This window comes from Hemitrygon akajei, chromosome 9 (genome assembly GCF_048418815.1).
Source record: "Hemitrygon akajei chromosome 9, sHemAka1.3, whole genome shotgun sequence".
NCBI classification, from domain to species: Eukaryota; Metazoa; Chordata; class Chondrichthyes; order Myliobatiformes; family Dasyatidae; genus Hemitrygon; species Hemitrygon akajei.
The window spans coordinates 134,224,156-134,246,657 of NC_133132.1; the positions used below are offsets into that span (position 1 = coordinate 134,224,156).

Genomic DNA, 22,502 nt, shown 5'->3' on the forward strand with positions numbered 1-22,502 from the left:
TAAATAAGGTGAATATATCACTTTTCCAATCTGACTGAATTGTATAAGCCACAAGGTAAACTCATTGAAAGCACTGAAACATGCCCTTTTTTCCCACTGAGTCGAAGCTGATAATCAAATACCAATTTATACTGATTCTACACTAGTCCCATTTTGTTTTCCCCAGGTTCCCATCAATTCTTCCTTGATTCTACCACTCACTTATACAACTGGGAACAATTGAAGGTGACCACTCAGTCTAACAACCCACGTTATTGGGATATGCTAGGAAAGCGGACAACCTGGAGGAAACCCAAAAGGGCAGAGGTAGAAAGTGCAGACCCCACAGATGAGACCATTGTGATTTAACCCAGGTCACTGGAGACAGCAGCTCTACTGTTTGCACCATTGTGCCTCACATAAATCAATACAAGCAAGTGTTGCAAAGAGTAAATAGAATGAGAGAAATTGCCAGTAAATGATCTATTTTCAACTTTTTCTACAATTGATATATCTGCAGCAGCTATGACTTGCATCAATTATTCCCCTCCTTTGATCTTTGGTTGACATTGACATTGCTGCTGCAGCAGCAGAGAAGACTCGTGGCTTTAGTTGACTGATTCAATACTCAGGCTTTCAACTTTCCAAACAAATTACTATTTTTGCCGTGGCAGGGAAGACCATTTGATTGCTGTTCAGTGCGGAGGGAGTGATTAACACCGGCTTTCTGGGATCAGCAAGCTTATAGCGCACAGGGATGAATGCCTGACACTGAACATCTTTCGCTCCAACACCTTCAAAATGAGTGCTGTTGTCAGAAACTCAGCTCTTCATCCTAGAGGCAAGGCTAGATTTGTATGTGGTGGCTGCTCAGGATGAAATTCTGTAACTGTTTAACCAAAACAAAACATATTGGATATGCCATGGTGCATAAACCATTCAGAATGTTAAGAGGGGGAAAACATAAAATACTGTCAACTTCAGAAAAGGACTACAAGTTTGAATTATTCAAAGAGTGAGAAATATATATATATATATATATATAAAATGGGCCAAGTTAGAGTAAAAGAGAAGCTTCCAGAATTAGTGAGAAAAATACTTATCTGAATACAAATAAGAGCTCAATGAAAAGACAGTTGCTCAAAAGAACCAACGAGAGAGAGAGAGAGAGAGAGAGAGAGAGAGAGAGAGAGAGAGAGAGAGAGAGAGAGAGAGAGAGAGAGAGAGAGAGAGAGAGAGAGAGAGAGAGAGAGAGAGAGAACAAATCATGCCAGTGATAAAAGTAAGCAAATAGCTTCAGAACTGAAGTTTTACGAAATACATGAAGTCAGCCATCACTGCAGCTGGAGCACGCCACAGTCTCAGTTCATCACAAAGCCAAGTAAATGTCGCCAGAGCACAGATGCGAAGTCAGGCATCACAGAGCAGAAAATCTGAAAATAATCATCAGATGACACAGGCTCTGTGGAGAGAACAACAAAGATTTTGTGGGACAAGAACTGATTGAAATGAAGGTGAGTGGGTACCACCAGGAGAATCCTTGTGGATTCCAGAGCGAAAGTAAAAACTGGCTGTGCGAGGTTAGTGGACAAGGGGTTGGAAGCTGTGGAAGGTCTCCAGAGGAAAGGAGGTCAGTTTCTGCTTGGGAAACAATGGACTGAAAGTAGAATCATGACCCAGAGAGTGGTGACCAGAGGTGGCATTCAGTTCTTGTGAGGTGAAGATTAGTTTGCCAAATAACAACAGCACCATATTTGTCAGCTGGTTGATAACAATGTTGGGCTTGTTCCCATATAAGTGGAGTGCTGCCATTTCAGAAATGGGTACTTTAGAGTGAGTAAATGAGACAGTCAATGCCACATTGGTAATTTGTGATAACCTTATCTGGAGAGAATAAGAATCTGATGGAAGGGATCTAAATGGATAGGGGAATCTGAAATCAAGAAAAAGAGCCTGGGGTGTAGAGACTTCTACCTAAAGGAATGGGTAAAGGGGGTAGAAGAGCTAATCTTCCAGTTTGGGATGGAATGCATTTAGTCAGAGATGTAGGGAGATAAAGTTTTGGCACTGATTGGGATCAGAAAGGAGAGAGGCAAAAACAATAGGAACGACTTGGGAAAGGATAAGATGTGGATCAGAAGAAAATGAAGAGAAAAAAATATCTGGAGGAACGAAATCAAGATCATTTCACATTTTTGATACTTGGCATCTGGATGGAAGGAATATATATCTTGTTAAAGTACCACATGCAGTAACAGATGATGTGCAGAAGCTTTGAGAAAGTGCAAGCTGGTTTTGCTGGATAGTGAGTTCATACAACTTTGAGGGCAGATCATAGGATGCGACAAATACAGCGATTTGGGAAACACTTAATATCCTAACGATTATAGATACATCCTGAAGTGTGGGGCAGATTTGGAAATCCATATGGATCAAGTCAGTGCTAAAGACTGATACGTGCCTAAGGAAAGATATATGTCGAGGAAGTGAATTTCCGTAAATACAATGTCCATAACCTGAGGAGTAGATGTCCTCCCACCATATGTGATGTTGCTCATCTCACTGATTCAAATCATCCACAAGCATGAAATGTGAGAACCACAACTATCATAGCTAATGGCAATCTAAACTTATAATGCACATCTTAGCATTTTGTGGAAACATTCAATTAACTCTGCTGAAGCATCATTACCACAAACAAGTGAGAATCTGCAGACGCTCTAAACCCAAGCAACACACAAAATGCTGGAGGAACACAGTCCTGGCCCACAACGTTGACTGTACACTTTTCCATAGATGCTGCCTGGCCTGCTGAGCTCCTCCAGCATTTTGTGTGTGTCATCTCAAACACAGCTCATTTGATATAATTCCTGAAGTGATACTGTCAATGCACATTTTTGAGATAGGCAAAAGTTTATTAATGGGTTCCTGACTCCATCTTTTTATCTGACTTACACTATGTATAAATCTGCTACCACTGTGGCCATAAATGGAAGACTCATTTCTCTCCCTCACCATCTTTAAGCAATTCCTGCATGGGCTTTAAAAAAAAATAAGAAAAATCTTTGCAGATGTGATTTTTTAAAAAGTCACTTAAGTGTGAAATGATTTAAAAAAGCCAATAATTATTTATTTGTGTAATTTTCTTCCATAAAATTCTTGCTGTGGTAAACAAGTTTTCCATATCTTTAATATTTACTCTATAAACTTGAGGATATTTACATTTGTAATTATTGGACATTGGGGCATATAAAGCAATTAAACATGACTGCTTAGGGAGGGCCATCTTAAATAGATGAGTCTTTAACATTCTTAATAATTATTGAGATTCAGGTGAGGATATACTTCTGCTCAGTGCCACTCCCATGTCCTATTTTACATCCCCCCCCCCCCCACCATCATCCCCAAAGTGGGGAATTAATCCAAATTTGCTACTAGTTCCAGGTAGGATTATGAGATATCGCAAGAGAATCAAGGAATATGGGTTTTGTGCAGGAACGTGTGGCTAATGAAAAAGATGAGCATGATTGCAATCGATAGGAGAACAGGAATACTCATTTTCTTAAGTTCATCAGTTATGTTGTGGAGGAGAGTATTTTAAACACCAAGAGGATGGCCTGAGGACCCACGCTCATCGATTTAGGAACAGCTTCTCCTCCTCTGCTATCAGATTTCTGAACCGCCCAAGAATCCATGAATACTACTTCATTATTTTTCTATTTTCCTCTACTTACTTACTCTATCATTTATAGACTTTCATGTCTGCACTGCACTGCTGCCACAAAACAGCACATTTCACATCACGTGTCAGTGATAATAAATCTTATTCTGATTCGCATTTAACCTGACCAGGTACCCAGCCCCAGGTTTAGAGGAGTAACGATAAGAAACAGCAAGTTTGCTGCTATTTCATCTGTAAAATCTGGGTTAATTTAATGGTTCTTAAGAAAACATATTGATTCCACAGCCAGATAGGAAGTGTGACTGTCACAACTTCACCTACTTGCATCTAGCTAATTTGTATCCTGAAAATTACACTATGAGACAAATCTATTATTTCCCCTTTCTATGATTTTGGCAGATTTACTAAGAAACCCACAAATTTTATAATTTTCTGATGTGAAGTCACATACTGTATAGAGTGGCATGTCGAAGTTTGGGCACCCCTGGTCAAAATTTCTGTTACTGTCAATAGCTACCATAAAAGATGATCTGATTTCCAAAAGGAATTAAGTTGAAGATGACACATTTCTTTAATATTTTAAGCAAGATTACTTTTTTATTTCCATCTTTTACAGTTTCAAAATAGCAAAAAAGGAAAATGACCTGAAGCAAAAGTTTGGGCACCCTGCGTGGTCAGTACTTAGTAACAACCCCTTTGGCAAGTATCACAGCTTGTAAACTCTTTCTGTAGCTAGCTAAGAGTCTTTCAATTCTTGTTTGGGGGATTTTTTCACATTCTTCCTTGCAAAAGGCTTCTAGTTCTGTGAGATTCTTGGGCCATCTTGCATGTACTGCTCTTTTGAGGTCTATCCACAGATTTTCGATGACATTTAGGTCGGGGGATTGTGAAGGCCATGGCAAAACCTTCAGTTTGCGCCTCTTCAGGTAGTCCATTGTGGATTTTGAGATGTGTTTAGGGTCATTATCCTGTTGTAGAAGCCATCCTCTTTTCATCTTCAGCTTTTTTACAGACCATGTGATGTTTGCTTCCATAATTTGCCGGTAATTAATTGAATTCATTTTTCCCTCTACCAATGAAATGCTCCCTGTGCTACTGGCTGCGACAGAAGCCCAAAACATGATCAATCAACCCCCGTGCTTAACAGTTGGAAAGGTGTTCTTTTCATGAAATTCTGCACCCTTTTTTTTTATCCAAACATCCCTTTGCTCATTGAGGCTAAAAAGTTCTATTTTAACTTCATCAGTCCACAGGACTTGTTTCCAAAATCCATCAGGCTTGTTTAGATGTAAACTTCTGATGCTGAATTTTGTGGTGAAGATGCAGGAAAGATTTTCTTCTGATGACTCTTCCATGAAGGTCATACTTGTGCAGGTGTCACTGCACAGTAGAACAGTGCACCACCACTCCAGAGTCTGCTAAATCTTCCTGAAGGTCTTTTGCAGTCAAACGGGGTTTTGATTTGCCTTTCTAGCAATCCTATGAGCAGTTCTCTTAGAAAGTTTTCTTGGTCTTCCAGACCTCAACTTGACCTCCACCATTCCTGTTAACTGCTATTTCTTAATTACATTACAAACTGAGGAAACGGCTGCCTGAAAACCCTCTGCTATCTTCTTATAGCCTTCTCCTGCTTTGTGGGCATCATTTATTTTAATTTTCAGAGTGCTAGGCAGCTGCTTACAGGACCCCATGGTTGAGACAAGGTTTGAGGAGTCGGGGTATTTATAAAGCTTTGAAATTTGCATCACATGGCCTTTCCTAACAATGACTGTGAACAAGCCATAGCCCTAACAAGCTAATTAAGGTCTGAGACCTTGGTAAAAGTTATCTGACAGCTCAAATCTCTTGGGGTGCCCGAACTTTTGCATGGTGCTCCTTTCCTTTTTTTCACCCTAAAATTGTACAAAACAAAAATAATACACTAATCTTGCTTAAAATGTTGAAAAGAATGTTTCATCTTTAACTTTATGACTTTTGGAGATCAGTTCATCTTCTACTCACTTAACTATTCACAGTAACAGAAATTTTGACCAGGGGTGCCCAAACTTTTGCATGCCAGTGTAGTTCAAGTGGCTGAATTCTGGAACTAACCTTCTCTTTCAGATGATGCCCCAGAGCATTTAGCCTGTTAATGGCACAAGTTTCCAAAGTCAGATGGAGTTGCAAACAAGGCTGCATTTTGTATGTGTCTAACTTTAATTTTCTATTCAAAAGATATGAGCAGGTAAACACGTGATGCCACATTACAACATCACAACCTGTTTGGAAATTTTGGTCAGAGGCAAGTATCGTTTGATGAGAGTTGGCTTCTGGGCATTTTAACAGTTGGCATCCGAAATAAATGAATAAAATATAGTTATTTTAGTTACAGACCAAACGAGCTAATGCAGAATCTCCAGCCACCCGTAAGATTTTGTCATTGAAAATGTTGTACTTTTTTCCCCCCATTTTGTCTTGAATCACTTCCCTTCTGTGCTGGGCTATCATTTTCAGCACGGCCCCGTCTTTTTTGCATTTGAAATAAATTTCTGCAAATTGCAAACAAATTATGTTTTTAACTGTAAAGCAAACTGAATTTGTTACTGTCTTTAGTATAATGGTCCCGGCACTCTTAAGCCTTTATATGCCATTATGAACTTGACGACTTCTGATAACTCACGATTGAAATTCATCCATGCAGAGCGAACACTCACATTTTTGTGAGCGCGTCATTCAGCGTACATTCGGTATATATAAGAGGAAGAAACGATACGTGCTTTTGATGGTCTGTGAATTGGTGACTGGTGGATATTTGCGAAAACGCTCCGGAGTTGGACAGTTCCATGACTTTTATCCAGTCCTGTGATCACGGCAGCGGCACTGTTCATACTGATACATCGTCCAGCAGCTCTTCACTAACAGCACATTCCCCTTCGGCCAAATTCTAATCGCTCTTTTGCTCAGATACTAGCCATTCGGCGCATTGCAAGAAATGTCAGTTTAGGTGAAAGGAACAACAAAGGTTTCTACAGCAAAAGGGAGAAAGAAAAAGATTCACCAATCAAACCCAGAAGAAAGGCGAGAGCAAGCCTACCAGAGAGCGAATGAGTGAAATCCCGCCTCCGTTTATAATCCAGTGTTGGGACTGCAACCGGCGACCGCAGCGGTGCCTGGAGCCCGAGGCTTGACCTGGGTAGCGCCCAGCTTCCAGTCAGATACGCCTTTTTCCAGCTAAAGCCCACAGGATGAACTTTAAAAGATTTTATATGTATTTACACCTGCATAATGAATGTGTACTTTCGGATGAAGTCTGTAGCATCAAATGCCAGTTCAAGGTAATAAAGTAATGTTATATGAAATACTGTTATATTTCTAAGTTATCAATTTCAACATTGAGTGGTCAGCTTGCATTGTTAATTTCGGTAGATTATTTTTAACAGTTGTGACATCCCGTAGCATGAAACGTGTTATATTCCAGATTTCTGCTATAATACAAAGTTACTAGATTCCATGAAAAAAGACTTATAAAGGTCTGCTAACTTGTTTTGCGTTTTCTACCAATATATGCCGAATAGATAACCGTATTTTGAAAGTGTGTTGCATCGACTTCCTATTAAGTATACAACTGTGATTTATATATGTTAGATGGACCTCATTAAAAGAGTTTAAAGTGAACCTAATTGTGATTTACTGCGGATGGGTTAACATTTAGAGTCCATCCTTAGATAAATACTTAAAAGTCTTCCTAAAAAGATATCATTTATTAAGACTGATTTTCTAATTCCAGTTCACATTTTATATACTGTAAATCACATTATAATTTTGGTTTTCCATCGAGTGACATTTTCCCTCAATTGTTTATATATTTAATTTCGAGATCCGCGCTCTCTTTGTAAGTCTCGCAGTATATTTACAACCTCTGATTTGCCAGGTTGAATACGACAAACCACGTTGAAGGTTATTTTGTCGGCACTGTGTGCGTGATTATGGATTGGAGCATGGGTTACTTTCACTGAATAGCTAAGTAAGTTAGGCCGGGTAATGCTTCATACTCAGGCTTGGTAAATGTTAAATTATTCACATGAGGTGAGCGGAGGTGATCTTAAAGCAGTGGCAGCGAATATTTGAACTTCTCTAACGCGCCCACACAGGTCCTTTTAACGCATCACGCTTTGTCAACTAGCTTCCACCGACAATTTGCTAGATGTACTTTAGCAGCAGGCCAGACACAACAGAAATTATGCGTTGGTAGCAAATAACAGTCCGTATTGTCAGAGATGTCTTGGTGATAAGCTTCTAAGTTATCATTAATAGAATCTGGGGATTGGATTTCGATGATATAATTTCAGTAGTTTACGTGGATCTGAATTTTTAAGAGTTAGTTACAACTCGGGAAATTCAGTTTTGCTACATGACACCCTTTATTTCTGCATGTATACACTTCATGGATCTACAGTTCAAATGATGTAACGCGTCCAGGATGAGTTTTATGAGCTTCTATCGAACTGATGAGTACACAGCGAAGGAAGCAAAAAAGTAGAAGAATTTCTGCGGATGCTGGAAATCCGGAGTAACGCACATAAAATGCTGGAGGAACTCAGCTGGTCAAACAGCATCGATGGAGAAGAACAGACAGTCGAAATTTCAGGCTGATACCCTTCATCAGCACCGGAAAAGAGGCGGGAAAAGCCAGAAAAACAGACGCTGGTCTCCCTTATTTCGGCGTATCTTGTCACTTTTCAACATTTCGTTTGATTGTGCTTCCTTTACAATCTTTTCTTTTTGGAAACTGGACAGCTAATAAGCTTCATAATGTGATTGATTAGAAGTTGAACTATTTCTAGGAAAATGTTTGATTCATTGGCTATTAACATAGCCTTGAGTTCTCAGATAATTAATGTTTTCTGTTTCAAAACAATTCAATTTTTATTAGTAATAATATTCAGAACATTTGGAGAATGATCTAAGGGTTAATATTGCACAATTTTATAATGGTGAATTCTAAAAATAATTTATAGTCCATCTAATTTAATATATAATGATTTAGAATATGCTGGAAAAATGATAGCAAGCCAAGGTAAACATAATTTTCAGTGCCCATCTTAAAAAGTAATTTCTGATGATGGTGCCTTTGAATCAGACTACGCAATGATTTATGATGCTCTGATGTTTGCCTTGTGAAACAGGGAGCTGACTGGTTACCTTTCAACTATTGTAAAAAGCTTGGGATAATGTTCCATGATTTCACTCCATTATTGGAGTGATTTATGGTCTGGCTGTGCCCTCAAGCTTCGGGGATCCACAATAGTTATAATTAGAAAGTAGTTAGTACCTTCTTCCTTAAACTTTTTAAACACTTTAATTTTTACTTTTTGTTCCTAGCTTTCAATCTTTCTTTCCCTTGAAAGGAAGGCAAGGCAGAAGCTGACAGCAAACTGATAAATGTACAAGTGAATCATAAGAGTTTTACAGTGTTTTAAAGGGAACGGAATAGTCACGGCAGATGTAGGTCCTGTACAGACAGTGACAGGAGACTTGCAAATGTAGGCATCCGTTAGTCTCGAGAGACCATGGATTTGCGCCTTGGAAAGTTTCCAGGGTGCAGGCCTGGACAGGGTTGTATGGGAGACCGACAGTTGCCCATGCTGCAAGTCTCCCCTCTCCACGCCACCGATGTTGTCCAAGGGAAGGGTAAGGGCCGATAACAGAAGAGAAATTAGCAACTAGTTTCTGTCCATCCTCACAAAGAAACATATACAATATAGATCAGTTGAAGAAATGGGCTGAGAGATGGCAGATGGAGGTTGACTCAGATGAATGTGAGGTGCTGCACTTCAGTAGAGCAAATGCAAGGAGACAATACACTGTTAAGAGCATGGTCCTTAACTGTGTTGCTAAGCAGAGAGATCTTGGGATCCAAGTTTATAGCTTCTTGAAGGTAGCTACACAAAAGGATAAGGTGGTTAAGAAGGCTAATAGAATGCTTATTTTATTTGTCAAGGCACTGAGTTCAAAAGTCAGGAGGTTATGCTGCAACATCTGGTTAGGCCACATCTGGAGTATTGTGTACAGTTCTGGTCACCCTACCATAGGAAGGATGTTGAGGCTTTGGAGAGGGTGCAGAACAGGTTTACCAGGATGCTGCTTGGTTTAGATGCCATATGCTATCATGAGAAGCTACCTAAACTTGGGTTGTTTTCTCTGGAGCATCGGAGGCTGAGCGGAGATCTGATAGAGGTTTATGAGAGACATAGATAGAGTGAACAGAGGGTATCTGTTTCCCAGTGCTGAAATGTCAAATAACAGAGGGCACTCATTGAAGGTGAGATGTGTTACGTTCAAGGTGGATGTGAGGGGTAAGTTTTTTTACAGAGAGTGGTGGATGCCTGGAATGCACTGCCTAGTATGGTGGTAGAGGCAAATGCATTAGAGGCTTTTAAGAGACATCTGGATAGGCACATGGATGTAAGGAAGATGGAGGGACATGGACACAGTGTAGGTAGGAGGGATTAGTGTTTGGGTGTTTTGATTTGCTTTTTAGTTGGTTCAGCACAATATTGTGGGCTGAATGGCCTGCTCCTGTGTTGTACTCTTTTACCTTCACAAAAGAAGAAATACCAGAAAATCAAGGTTCTGGTAAAAATAAATCACTAAGAAGTAAGTATTGCAGCCATATAAAACTTTACTTAGGCCACATTTGGAAAACTGTGTGTAGCTCTGGTCAGCTCTTGACAGTAAGGTGTCTTTGAAGAGGTTGCCTGGATTAGAGTGTTTGCTATAAGGAGAGCTTGGACAAATTTGGTTGTGGGGTGACCTGAAAAAATGTATAAAATTGCAAGAGGCAAATTATGAGAGGCAGGGTCTTTTCCCAGAGTGGGATGTCAGATACTAAATGTCGTATTTTTAAGGCGAGAGGGAGAAAGTTTAAAGGAGATTTACGAAGCAAGTTTCTTACTCAGAAAGTAGTAGGTGCCTACAGGACGCATTGTTGTGTGAAGTAGTGGAAGGAGGTATGATAGCAAAGTACAGAGGCACATAGACAGGCACATAAAGAGACAGTGAATGGAGGAATATCAATAATATGCAGGCCAGTGAGATTAGCTTAAATTGACATAAAGGCATTGTCTGCTGAAAGGCTTATCCCTGTGCTTTTTTCTATTTTTTATGTTTTATTAGTTAAAAAGGAAGTAATAGGAAATTAGATAAAAGCCAATAAATCCTAAGAACACAATGATCTACGTTCCTGTGTTTGACAAAAGTGGTATAGTGAATTCTGTGGATCGTTGACAGCTAATGTGATCCAACTATTTAAGAAGAAATAATGGAGAGAGGAAACACAATATTATTGACATGGTTAGTCTAAACTTCAGTGGTGGGGAAGGTGCTGGAGTCTAAAGTGAAGGATGTAATAACAGAATACCTTGAAAAGGTTAGGAGGATTAAGCAGAATCAGCAGGGATATATATGAAAGGGAAGTTATGTTTGACCAATCTACAGGAGTTCCCCTGAAGATGAGGCTAATGGAATAAATAAGGGGCAAACCAGCAGATATGGTGCCGGAATGAAGTGAGGAAGGATGTCTTTACATAGAAAGAGTGATACAACTTTGTAATTCTTTACCCCATAGGACAATGGAGGCTCTATCATTAAATTAATTCCAAACCAAGATTGACAGATTTCTGGATATTAATAGATTTAAGAGATTTGGGTATAACACAGAATTAAAGGCATTATGGAGGATAATCATCATGATGAATGGTGGATGAGGCTCAAGAGATCCAGTGGCTATTTTTGCTTTTTTTTAATGTCTTTTTTTATTTAATTGGTTCCAGAGCTGGTTTGCTCATTTGCCAAGATCTCATATGCCCCTTGTCCTCTCTGCACTATAATAAAAATCTTATAATTCCTTCATTAATTATGCTGGAAGGTTACACCTCCTCCACCAAATTCTTCATCAGTATAGTATGAAACAGGCTGGTTCTGTTTTTGGGTTCTTGACTTAAACTCTCTTCCTTTTTCCACAGATCCGATCTCACTTCCTGAGCATGATGAATATTCTCTGTTTTAATTTCACAGTTCCATTATCTGCAGTATTTTGCTGTAATTGTGTTAGTTAATGCAATGCCTTGACAAAGGAAGAGATCATGTTGTCTGATAATATTCTTGACAGTGAATAGTATCATGAATGAATGTATTGAAGCACAGAATTTATTTCCTATATTAGATTTCACAGGGATATTGATGAAAGGATGTACTTCATTATCTAGCACTGTTTTCAGAGTTGGCTATTAAGAGCCAGTGTAACCTTTTTTTTTCTTACTTTGTCACTTTTAATTTTAATTTTACTATATAGCAGGATTTTTAGAAGCAATTATTGTTAACAGGACTAAATGCAGTCAACAATCCAAACTAAACAAAGCTCTTTGCTGATATGGCTTATGGTATCCACTGATTAAACCTGTTTAGTCATAAGGAAGACTAAAGATTTTAAAAACACAGGTGAGCCTGCTGAACCACAGCCAGTAGAGAGATCAGTACCTCATAGGTGAGCAATTTGAGATTTTAACTGAAACAGATCAAACCACTATAGTGTTAATGTGATTTGAATGTATATTTATTACTGTAACATTGCTGTCATATATAAACCAGTTTTATTCATTTGTATTATTCAAAATAGCATTTTATATTTTTTTTAATACTTCCAAGGTTGGAATAGTTGTTGTCAATCCTGGTCACTGATTGCTGAACTATAGTGCAAAATTCAAATTTGTCAGTTAAACGTTTCATCTGCTTGCTGTACTAAATTATTCAGGAGCAACTAACAGTGTTTGAAAAAGAAAAGATGAGGCACTTAAAGTATTTGATGGATTTCTTTTTGTGAGAACGACATTGATATTATTAAAATTAACTGTTTCTCCAACGGAATGTGAAAGATTCATTGCACTTTCTGCTGTGTCTTGTTTAACTTTAATGCCATCAATATCAGAGGTCATTAGTTAGCACTCTAAACATGAGTTCTGATCTAAAATATTAACTTATTGACTTTTATGTATTTTAATAATGCTTCAGTTCTGGTATGATGAAAGTGCATATTTTGGATCTTGTGATAGACTGAGGTGTCTGCCCTATATAGAAGGACAACTGCATGCATAATTCAGATTGATTTTTGCCCACTTAAACTAAAGTATCTGCAGAATTTTTTCAAAGAAGACCTGGAAACTCTGCTAATGTCCTGGCAATATTCATTCCCCAAAACAGCACAACCAATTTCCTGGTGGCCAACTATTTAAATTCCTATCACAATTCCCAGTCCGACATGTTGGTCCATGGCCTCCTCTTCTACCATGATTAGATCATTGTCAGCATGGAGGAGTAACTTTTCTCTTCCCCTTTTCTTCTATTCCCCACTTTGGCCTCTTTATTCTTCTGTTCACCTGCCTATCACCTCTCCCTGGTGCCTCCCCTTCCTATTGTCTACTCTCTTCTCCTATCAAATTCCTTCTTCTGCAGCCCTTTACTTTTCCCACCCATCTGGCTTCACATATCACCTTCTGGCTTGTCCGCCTTCCCCTCTCTTCCCTTTCCTTTCCAGTCCTGAATAAGGGTCTTGGCCAGAAACGTTGACTGTTTATTCATTCCCATGGATGCTACCCGACCTGCTGAGTTCCTCCAGCATTTTGTGTGTGTTGTATCTGAGTTGAAGTGTTTAATCAACAGCTGCATGTGATGTTAGATGAGATGCGTTAGATGAGCCTGGATTGTTACATGGAATTATGATGTTGATGCCATTATAAAAACATGGCTACTTGACGGACAAGACTAGCAGTTCAACATTCCTTGGTTTTGCTGTTGTAGTTGTGATAGAGAGGGCAAGCAGAAGAGGTGGAGGGTTTGCATTATCGATAGCCCAGAGATGTGGAAGAACAGAAATAGAAAGATTATGGAAAGATGTAGAAATAAGAGGGTTGTCATTGGGGGAGTGATCTTAAACTTCCCCAGTGTTCTTCCTTAACACAAGTATCTTAGAAGGCATGGGATTTCTTTAGTATATCCAAAAGAAGGTTCTTGAAGCAGTGTGTGGAGAGCCCAGCTAGAGCAGAGAACATATTGAGTGCTCCTCAGACAGGATGAAGAGGTCAATACTCCCCAATGCCATTAGGCTTTACAATTCTACCGCCAGGACTTAGAACTTTTTAAAAGCTATTATTAATGCTTTTTGAGATAGTGATTTAGATGCATATCATATTTTTTTTACTGAGTTAAGTATTGTATGTAATTAGTTTTGCTACAACAAGTGTATGGGACATTGGAAAAAAGTTGAATTTCCCCATGGGGATGAATAAAGTATCTATCTATCTATCTATCTATCTATCTATCTATCTATCTATCTATCTATCTATCTATCTAGTTTTGGGAAATGCGTCAGACCAGGTGACATATCTGATCATGATGAATAATTTGGAAATAGTGACTATATTGGAATATGTTTTCAGATAATTATAAATAAAAATAAATAAAGATCTTGTGGGAAGGTTTTGAACTGGGGGTGGGCAAATTTTGACAGAATGACGCCAGAACCAAGGGGTGCTGATTGGGAGAAACTGCTGTGGGACAAGTTCATGTCTGACATGTGAGACTTGTTTCTAAAGACCAACAGAGCAGAGCTCAGGATCAGAGTTTTCTGGTAAGGGGTGATGACAAGATAAGGGAATCTTTGATGAATCAAGACATCCTAAGTTTAGTTAGGAAGACAAAAGGAAGCACATATAAAGTTTAGGAAGCTAAAATCGGAATATAAATATAGCAAGAAAATGCTAAAGCAGACAATTAGGAAGCAAAATGGGCCAACAAAATGACCTTCATGGCCACAGCAGAGAATAATCACAAGGCATTTGATACTTATATTAAGAAGTAGAGGATAACTATGGAAAGGACTCAAGGATAAAGGAGGGAATTTGTGCATGAATTCAGAGCAAGTGGCTGAGGTACTAAATGACTACTTAGCATTGTTTTTTACCCATGAACAAGGATTACGGTACAGGGAAAACAGAATGGAGCATGCTAATATGCTGGGACATTTTGAGATGTAGGACGAGGTAGTGCTGGGTCTTCTGAAAAGCACTGAGGTGGATCAGTCCTCAGGGCTTGCTGGCATTTATCTCAGAGTATTGAAAGAAGCAAGCGAGGAAACTGCTGGAGCTTTGAGAAAAATCTTTGTGCCCTCACAAGCAAATGGCAAAGTCCTGGAGGACTGAGGAGTAGAGAATGCTGTGCCTTTTTTCAATAATGGAAATAGGGATAATCCAGGCAATTGTAGGCCAGTGACCCTCATATCACTGGTTTGAAAGCTATTGGAAAAGAGTCTGCGGAATAGATTTTTATGCACATTTGGGAAGGCCTGGCCTGGTTACTCTGGCTGTGGCTGTCTGCCCAGTGGTGTTCCCCAAGGATTGGTGTTGGGACCATGTTTGTTTCTGATATACAGTAAATCAATATTTTGGATGAAAGTGTGGGTGGGTGGATTAGCAAGTTTGTCAGAGACACCAAGAATGGTGGAGAGTGTAAAAGACTATCAAAGAATGCAGCAGGATATAGATCAGTCCTGACGAAGGGTCTCGGCCCGAAACGTTAACAGTACTTCTCCCTATAGATGCTGCCTGGCCTGCTGTGTTCCACCAGCATTTTTGTGTGTGTTGTTTGAATTTCCAGCATCTGCAGATTTCCTCGGATATAGATCTGTTATAGTTTATGGACAGAGAAGTGGCAGATGGAGTTTAGCCTGGGTAGATGTGCCATGTTGCAAACTCGTGAGATCAAAAGAAAGGGGAAAGTGTACAGTTAATGGTAGTCCCCCAATAGCACTGAAGTACAAAGGGATCTTGGGGTCCAGGTCCATAATTCACTGAAGGTGTCAGTGCTGTGGATAAGGTCACATGGAATGCTTGGTTCATCTGTGTTGTGGAGTGCTGAGTATAAGAGTAAGGAAGTCGTGCTGCTGCTGAATTGAACTTGAGTCAGACTGCACTTTGAGTATTGTGCACAGCTCTGGTTGCCCCAGATAGGAAAAATGAGGAGGCTGTGGGAAGGGTGCAGAAGAGATTTACTGTTATGCTGCCCTGGATAAAAGGGTAAGTGCTATAAAGAAAGGTTGGACAAAGTTTGGATGTTCTCCCTTGGGCATTAGAGGTCAAGGGGAGACCTGATAAAGGTTTTTAAAATTATGAGAGGCATAAATAGAGTAAACAGTCAGAATCTTTACTCCAGGGTAGCAATGTCAAACACAAGAGGACATGCTTTTCAGATTAGAGCAGGAAAGTTTAAAGGCAATGTGAGAAGTAAGTTTTTCACACACAAAGAAAGATCACAGATGATCTCTCATTCATCTCATGAGAGATGAATAACATCCACATCTGGATGTTATTCCAGATAATATCTGGAATGGGTTACCAGGGGCAGTAGTGTAATCAGGGAGTTTGGTGGAGTTTAAGAGGCTTTTAGATAGATTCATGACTATGTAGAGGTATATGGATGATACACAAGAGTAGGACATAGCTGCCCTGTTCCACATTCTGTGTTCTAAATGGTAAAATTAAACAGAACATACAGAAATAGAAAGTTCATGAAGTTGCAAACATAGCAAGAGAAACACACCTATTATTTTAGTTAATAACTTTGTATCAGTATTATATTTAATTTCTTAAGAAAAGAAACTTTTAAAATCTCTCTTCATCAGAAGCACTTTTAGATTCATTTGTGAACCTTCTGTGGAAACAATGAAATATTAATATTTCCTAGATTTTCATAACTATTAAATTGTACTGAGAGTTCTCATCATAAGATTAAGTTCAAGATACTCTTAAATAATACCTTTTATCATTGTGAAAGCAAAGTGTGGTTGACAAGAGTCTCCCAAAATCAATATTGATGCGGAGCCATATGAAATCAAGTCAAGACAAATTGGTCAAATGGATAGGTTTTAAGGGTCAGCTTAAAGAAAGGAGAGGTGGCAGTTACAGAGGATTGGTGAGGGAATTCAGAGCTTAGTGTCTTTGCAATTGAAGCTTTGACCACAAATTGTGAAGCAGTTAAATTTGTGTGGGATCAGGAAACCAGAGTTTGAGGAGCATTTGTAAGGTTAAGGGCTATAATGGAAGAAATGAAGAGATTGGAAAGTTGAAAGCTAGAGAAGAATTGAGACATAGATGAGATTTTGTCTGGCTAGAGCATGCATGATTATAATGAATATATAGAAGTTACATTTTGAGTTCCTTTGACCATTTTTCCACTGGAAAGTTCCAATGAAAATAAACTTTAAATTTTATTTTTTAAATGTGGTGTTTACATGCAAATTGATAAGGGATCTGTGCCAACAGTAATAAAACCACTAAGGAGTGAGTTTTATTCATAGATGATAAACAATAAGCAATTTGTCAAGATGGCTAGGAAAACAACATCACATCTTTGAAACTGAGTCTTGGACTCGCAGCTGGAAGGATTTGCTTTCTGTGAGTATGAACAGAGAGTGAAACATACTGATATACACAGTCTGAACTAGAAAACAGTAACAATAAAGCCATACAGCAGCAAAACAAGATCAGAAGTCCAAAATGATGAGGCTGAGGGAGAGGTGGTGAGAAAATCAAAACTTATCATGTTTAATTTAGGAAGACTCATTGAAGTAGGACAACCTATAGTGTTCTTTTATGTTATTGAAGCAAGATAAACCACACTCTTTAAATTACAAGAGGTCAATTCTGACCATCTCTCTATGAAATAAAACACTTTACCAATTCACTTCATGCTTTCTTTCAATCTGATGCCTTAGACAACTTTTGGAAAGTTTGATAATTTGCAAATATAACTTGTTTGAGTAACTCTAATTTTGCAGTTACGACCTTGGTTTCAGCTTTCATGCAACCCATCTTAAGTAACATGAATGAAAATGAAAAAAAAAATAACTGCTGGAAATCTAAAATAAAAACAAAAAAAATGCTAGAAATACTCAGCAGGTCAGACCACATCTCTGAGAAGAGAAACAAAATTAACGTTTCAGCTCAAAGATCCTTCTTCAGTATAGTGAGTCATCTCCCATAAAGAGGAAGACGCTTAGGATTCATTCAAAACCAGTTGATACTTTGATATTACATTATTATAATTCAGAAAAATATAAATAGTTGAACAATAGAATGCAGAGTATTTTTCTTTAAAAGTTTAAGTGGAAAGTTTTACATTTTCGTTTTACTTGTGAGCTCTTCTTCATGTATACAGTATGTGCATTTTTGCCTGAATATGACTTTTAAAACATGTTTATCTTGAAACTTCCATGACTGTTTTACTCCTCAATCACAATTGTGCTCTTCTGTGCTCTTATTTTGGGGATGTATCCAATAAGAATAGTAGTTTGTATATTAATAATATTGCAGATAATATTCTAATGATACAAAATAATTAAGTATTTAACCATTGCAGAACATATGTATTATTTAAAATTCCTTTGCATTATAATTCAGCCACAAATTACAAATTCAAATCAGTATTACCTATGTACCATATTTTCACAATTAACTCATACTAAAATGGAGAGAACAGCTCAATTGAAACAACTGCAACTGAAAATTGTAATCTGTACAATGGAAAGTGGGAAGGAAGGGTGTGGATATCATGAAGTGGAGCGAATATGAACTCCGGAATACCCACTTCTGCAATAACCACACAGATAATACACAAATGACCAGCATTTTGCGTCAGCTCAAATACTTTATACATTGGTCCTTGAGGCGAAAACCTGAGCAGTTTAGTTGTTACCTAACTCTGCTTTACTCCCTTATCTGTGTAACTGTATTCGCGTTTTTTTTACCACCATCTTTTAAATGAGGTGCTTTAAATAATGTCTGAAACTTTACCTATTCTTCATAAAATAATTTCTTCACTATTTTGTAACAGGTCGATGATGTTAAGTTCAAAGTAAAATGCTAACCTACTGCTAACATGAATGGAATGGTAGGTTAATAACTTCTGTACTGTAAATGTTGATGTTAGTCACTCACAAGGAAGTTTCAGAACCTAGACATGTTACCTAGAGTAGAGCACAGAAACATACCATTTGGCCCACATTGTTGTGCTGAACCAGCTAAAAAGCAAATCAAAAACACTCAGACACCAATTCCTCCTACTATAGAACAGTTCCTTAACTTTCTTTTCCTTAACAATTTCTTCCAATTTGAGAACTACCTTTTGTGACAGCAATCACTATTGACGCTAATAAAGCTCCCTTTATCAAAGGTATTTCACTGTGGGTTAGGGGAAAAATAGACTGTGAATAAAACTAATATGAGGAAGCAAACAGGAGGAAATGGTTGGGGTTGGAGTGAAGTTTTCAGAATGTGTTTCTATTGATAGCTAAAGTTGCTGGCACTAATGGGGTTGAGGTAGAAATAATTTCCATGAATGTTTACTTTGCTCAGGTATTCCAATTACATGTGAATCCCCAGTAATACTCATCAAAATGTAAACAACTGCTGAACGTAGTCATCAAGCATGAGAAAAACCATGATTTATGTGATGGAGAAGCACACTAATTTTACAGTAGTTGTGTTAGTAGGAATAGGAAGATTAACACACGCTTATATAACACAAAACTATTGTCAAATAAATATTGATGCAGGGCCATATAAAGATATGGTTACAATGTAAACATGGACACTGGACTGAAATATTTCCAAAGCCTCATATCACCAGGCATTTTACTATAGGCTTTAATAGGACCAAACATTTGTAAATAATGTTTTAAGGGAAAGGGCTGACTTATTTCTGAATTACAAGGATAATCTAGAATTTAGAGAAATGGAGAGGGTAGAAATTATAGACACAAGGGGAAGAGAGAGTTTTAAAATGAAGGCTGATAATTTAATGCTTTATGTTCTGGGATAAGGGTCTATTCATAATCTCTTTCATCAGTCAGATGAAAGTTATTGACCTTGAATATTACAATTCTTTTTCTCTTTTTACAGTTGCTGTCTGACATGCCGAATATTTCCAACATTTTCAGTTTTATTTAAATTCCACAATAGTTTTTAATTGCCTATTTTATTTAGAGATACAGCATGGTCACAGGGCCTTCCAGCCCAATGAGCTTGCACTGTCTGGTTGGTTATGCCCATCTGACCAATTAACCTACTAACCATACGTCTTTGGAATGTGGGAGGAATCCGGAGGACCCAAGGAAGCCCCAGTAGTCATGAGGAGAACGTACAAACTCCTGATAGACAGCGGCGGGTTGAACTCGGATCACTGGTGCTGTAATAGAATTACGCTAAGTGTTACGTTCCTGTGCCACCTATGGCAATGGTAGTTTGATTGTATTCTCACATAGGATCACGTCCATATCTCAGTGATGAAATTTTGCTTGCTGTTTTGTACTGTTCGTTATGCCCACATCTACTTATAACAGTGTACACAAGCTTATCTTGTAAGTTTATGAAAGTTTCATACAATATTGTTAAATTAAATCTTATAATTTTTCATCATTTATAGTTTACTCTTCTTTTGTAGTTTTGGGAAGATTTTGACAAAATATTTAGTGATGTATAGAACCAAAAAACTATTACAGTGTTTCTGATGAATACAAACATACTTTTTAAAAAAAAATTATCCAAGTAAAAGAATCTAGAAGTACATCAGACCAAATATGACCTGTTTAAATTTTTAAAAGATAACTTTCTAAACTATACAATATTATTTTGAATTTACAAATGTTATTATTTCACAAAATCTTTGACTAAAATCAGTTATCTTAAATAGATGTTGAAGGTAAATAGTATGAGAACACTTAGTAACTTCTTTCTGCAAAATTCAAGGTAAATGATTATTGTATTGTTCTGTGACTAGTGTTTACAAACAATGTAATGGTTTTAGTTATAATTTACATTCATTGGCTTCAGTGCTTTGGAGAAAATAAAGTTTTCTTTCCATTCCCTTTACTCCATTGACTATGTAACATTACTTTGTTTTAGGTATCAATTGTTTCTTACTTGGGACTAGTAAATGGAAGGTACTAAATGATAAGGATTTGTCACCATGATTTATGGGAGGCTGTTTGAAAGGACTGTTACTGATTGCGAACTTATCAACATAAACGTGGGAGGATACAAACAGAGAATCGACCAACAGACCCTGCTACGGTTTCCTCACACCAGGTTAGGAAAACTGCTGAAATGTGACACCGAGGAGGATATTTTAGAGCTCTGCGATGATTACAACGTTGTGGACAAGGAATTTTACTTTGATCGGAATCCGTGCCTGTTCCGGTACATTCTGAACTTCTACTACACAGGGAAACTGCATGTCATGGAAGAGCTCTGTGCATTTTCTTTCAGTCAAGAGATTGAGTACTGGGGGATTAATGAACTTTTTATTGACTCCTGCTGCAGCAACAGGTACCAAGAGAGGAAGGAGGATGTGGTGGATAAAGATTGGGATCAGAAAAGCGATGAGAGTATTGACTCTTCCTTTGAGGAGCTGTCAGTCTTGGATAAAGATATAGATAACTTTGAGAACATGTGGTGTGGAAAACTAAGGATGAATATGTGGATCAGGTTAGAAAATCCTGGACATTCACTCTCAGCCAAAATCTTCACAATCGTATCATTGAGTGTGGTCCTGATATCCATTGTGGCGATGTGCATTCACAGCATGCATGAGTTCCAACAATTTGATGCAAACGATAAGGTGATAGTTGATCCTGCTCTAGAAGGACTGGAGATTGCGTGTATTATTTGGTTCACCACGGAGTTTATTGTGAGATTCTCAGTTTCACCGTGTCTAAAAAAATTCTTCAAAAAACCCCTGAACCTAATTGATTTTATTTCAATCTTACCTTTCTACTTTACGTTGACCTTGGAGTCAATGGATGAGGACAGTGAAGAGTTAGAAAATGTGGGTAAGGTGATTCAGATCCTGCGTTTAATGAGGATATTCCGTATCCTGAAACTTGCCCGGCATTCAGTTGGGTTGCGATCGTTGGGAGCCACACTCAGGCACAGCTACCATGAAGTTGGGCTCCTACTCCTCTTCTTGACAGTTGGGATCTCTATATTCTCTGTGCTTGCTTACTCAGTTGAAAAGGATGAAAGTGAGTCAGGGCTTCACAGTATTCCAATGAGCTGGTGGTGGGCAACTATTAGCATGACCACCGTTGGGTATGGGGACACATACCCTGTCACACTGCTAGGAAAACTCATTGGAAGCATTTGCATTATATGTGGAATTTTGGTAGTGGCTCTGCCCATTACTATCATTTTCAACAAGTTTTCCAAGTACTACAGGAAGCATAAGATGGTGGACATTGACCGTTGCAATGCAGAACTTGCAGAAAGTTGTCCTGATTTACCTTATGTGAACATTCGAGACATATATGCCAAAAACATGCACTCTTTCATAGCTAGCATCTCTTCTATGGTTAGCACTGATGCCAGTGATCGCAGCACAGATGCTTCTAGCATCCAAGATCTTGAAACTGTTCATAACAGAGCAACATTTGAGAACTGAATACGTACACCTTTTTTTTTGGCTTGAACCTCTGCTTTCCTGATAAAATTATGTTCTATGATTCAGTTATTTGTTGCACTTTAAAGTACTCAGGGTATTATATGTTTGACAGACAATATCTATTTAATTGATTGTAATATCTTCATGAACATGAAAGAAGCATGTGAATTATTTTACTGACTTCGACTTTATGCAAGTATATAATGTTTTGTCTGTTTCTAAAAGAATTGTCAATGCAATTATAAATTCAGTAAAATCAAAGACATATGATAAAGACTATGCTGTATGCCTGTGGAAATATATGATTTGACTGGTA

The 22,502-nt window shown here is 38.1% G+C and overlaps 1 protein-coding gene and 1 long non-coding RNA gene across 3 annotated transcripts in view; one reads left to right on the top strand and one right to left on the bottom strand.

The window, feature by feature from the left end:
* The window catches only part of LOC140733554 (uncharacterized), a 42,849-nt gene extending 36,307 nt beyond the window's left edge, over positions 1-6,542 (bottom strand). Inside the window, exon 1 of the long non-coding RNA XR_012100310.1 lies at positions 6,418-6,542. This is a non-coding gene — a long non-coding RNA (uncharacterized lncRNA). The remainder of the gene's footprint in view (positions 1-6,417) is intronic.
* A 164-nt stretch (positions 6,543-6,706) lies between these two features.
* On the top strand, positions 6,707-22,460 carry kcns3a (potassium voltage-gated channel, delayed-rectifier, subfamily S, member 3a). 2 transcript variants are annotated; one of them, XM_073057025.1, is made up of 3 exons: positions 6,707-6,975; positions 18,584-18,640; positions 20,653-22,460. In XM_073057025.1, exon 3 carries the CDS (start codon positions 20,717-20,719, stop codon positions 22,184-22,186), a length of 1,470 nt encoding a protein of 489 aa, XP_072913126.1. In that variant the 5' UTR covers positions 6,707-6,975; positions 18,584-18,640; positions 20,653-20,716; the 3' UTR covers positions 22,187-22,460. The 2 variants fall into 2 exon arrangements, with proteins under 2 accessions (XP_072913126.1, XP_072913125.1); XM_073057024.1 differs by lacking the exon at positions 18,584-18,640.
* The last annotated feature ends 42 nt before the right edge of the window (positions 22,461-22,502 follow it).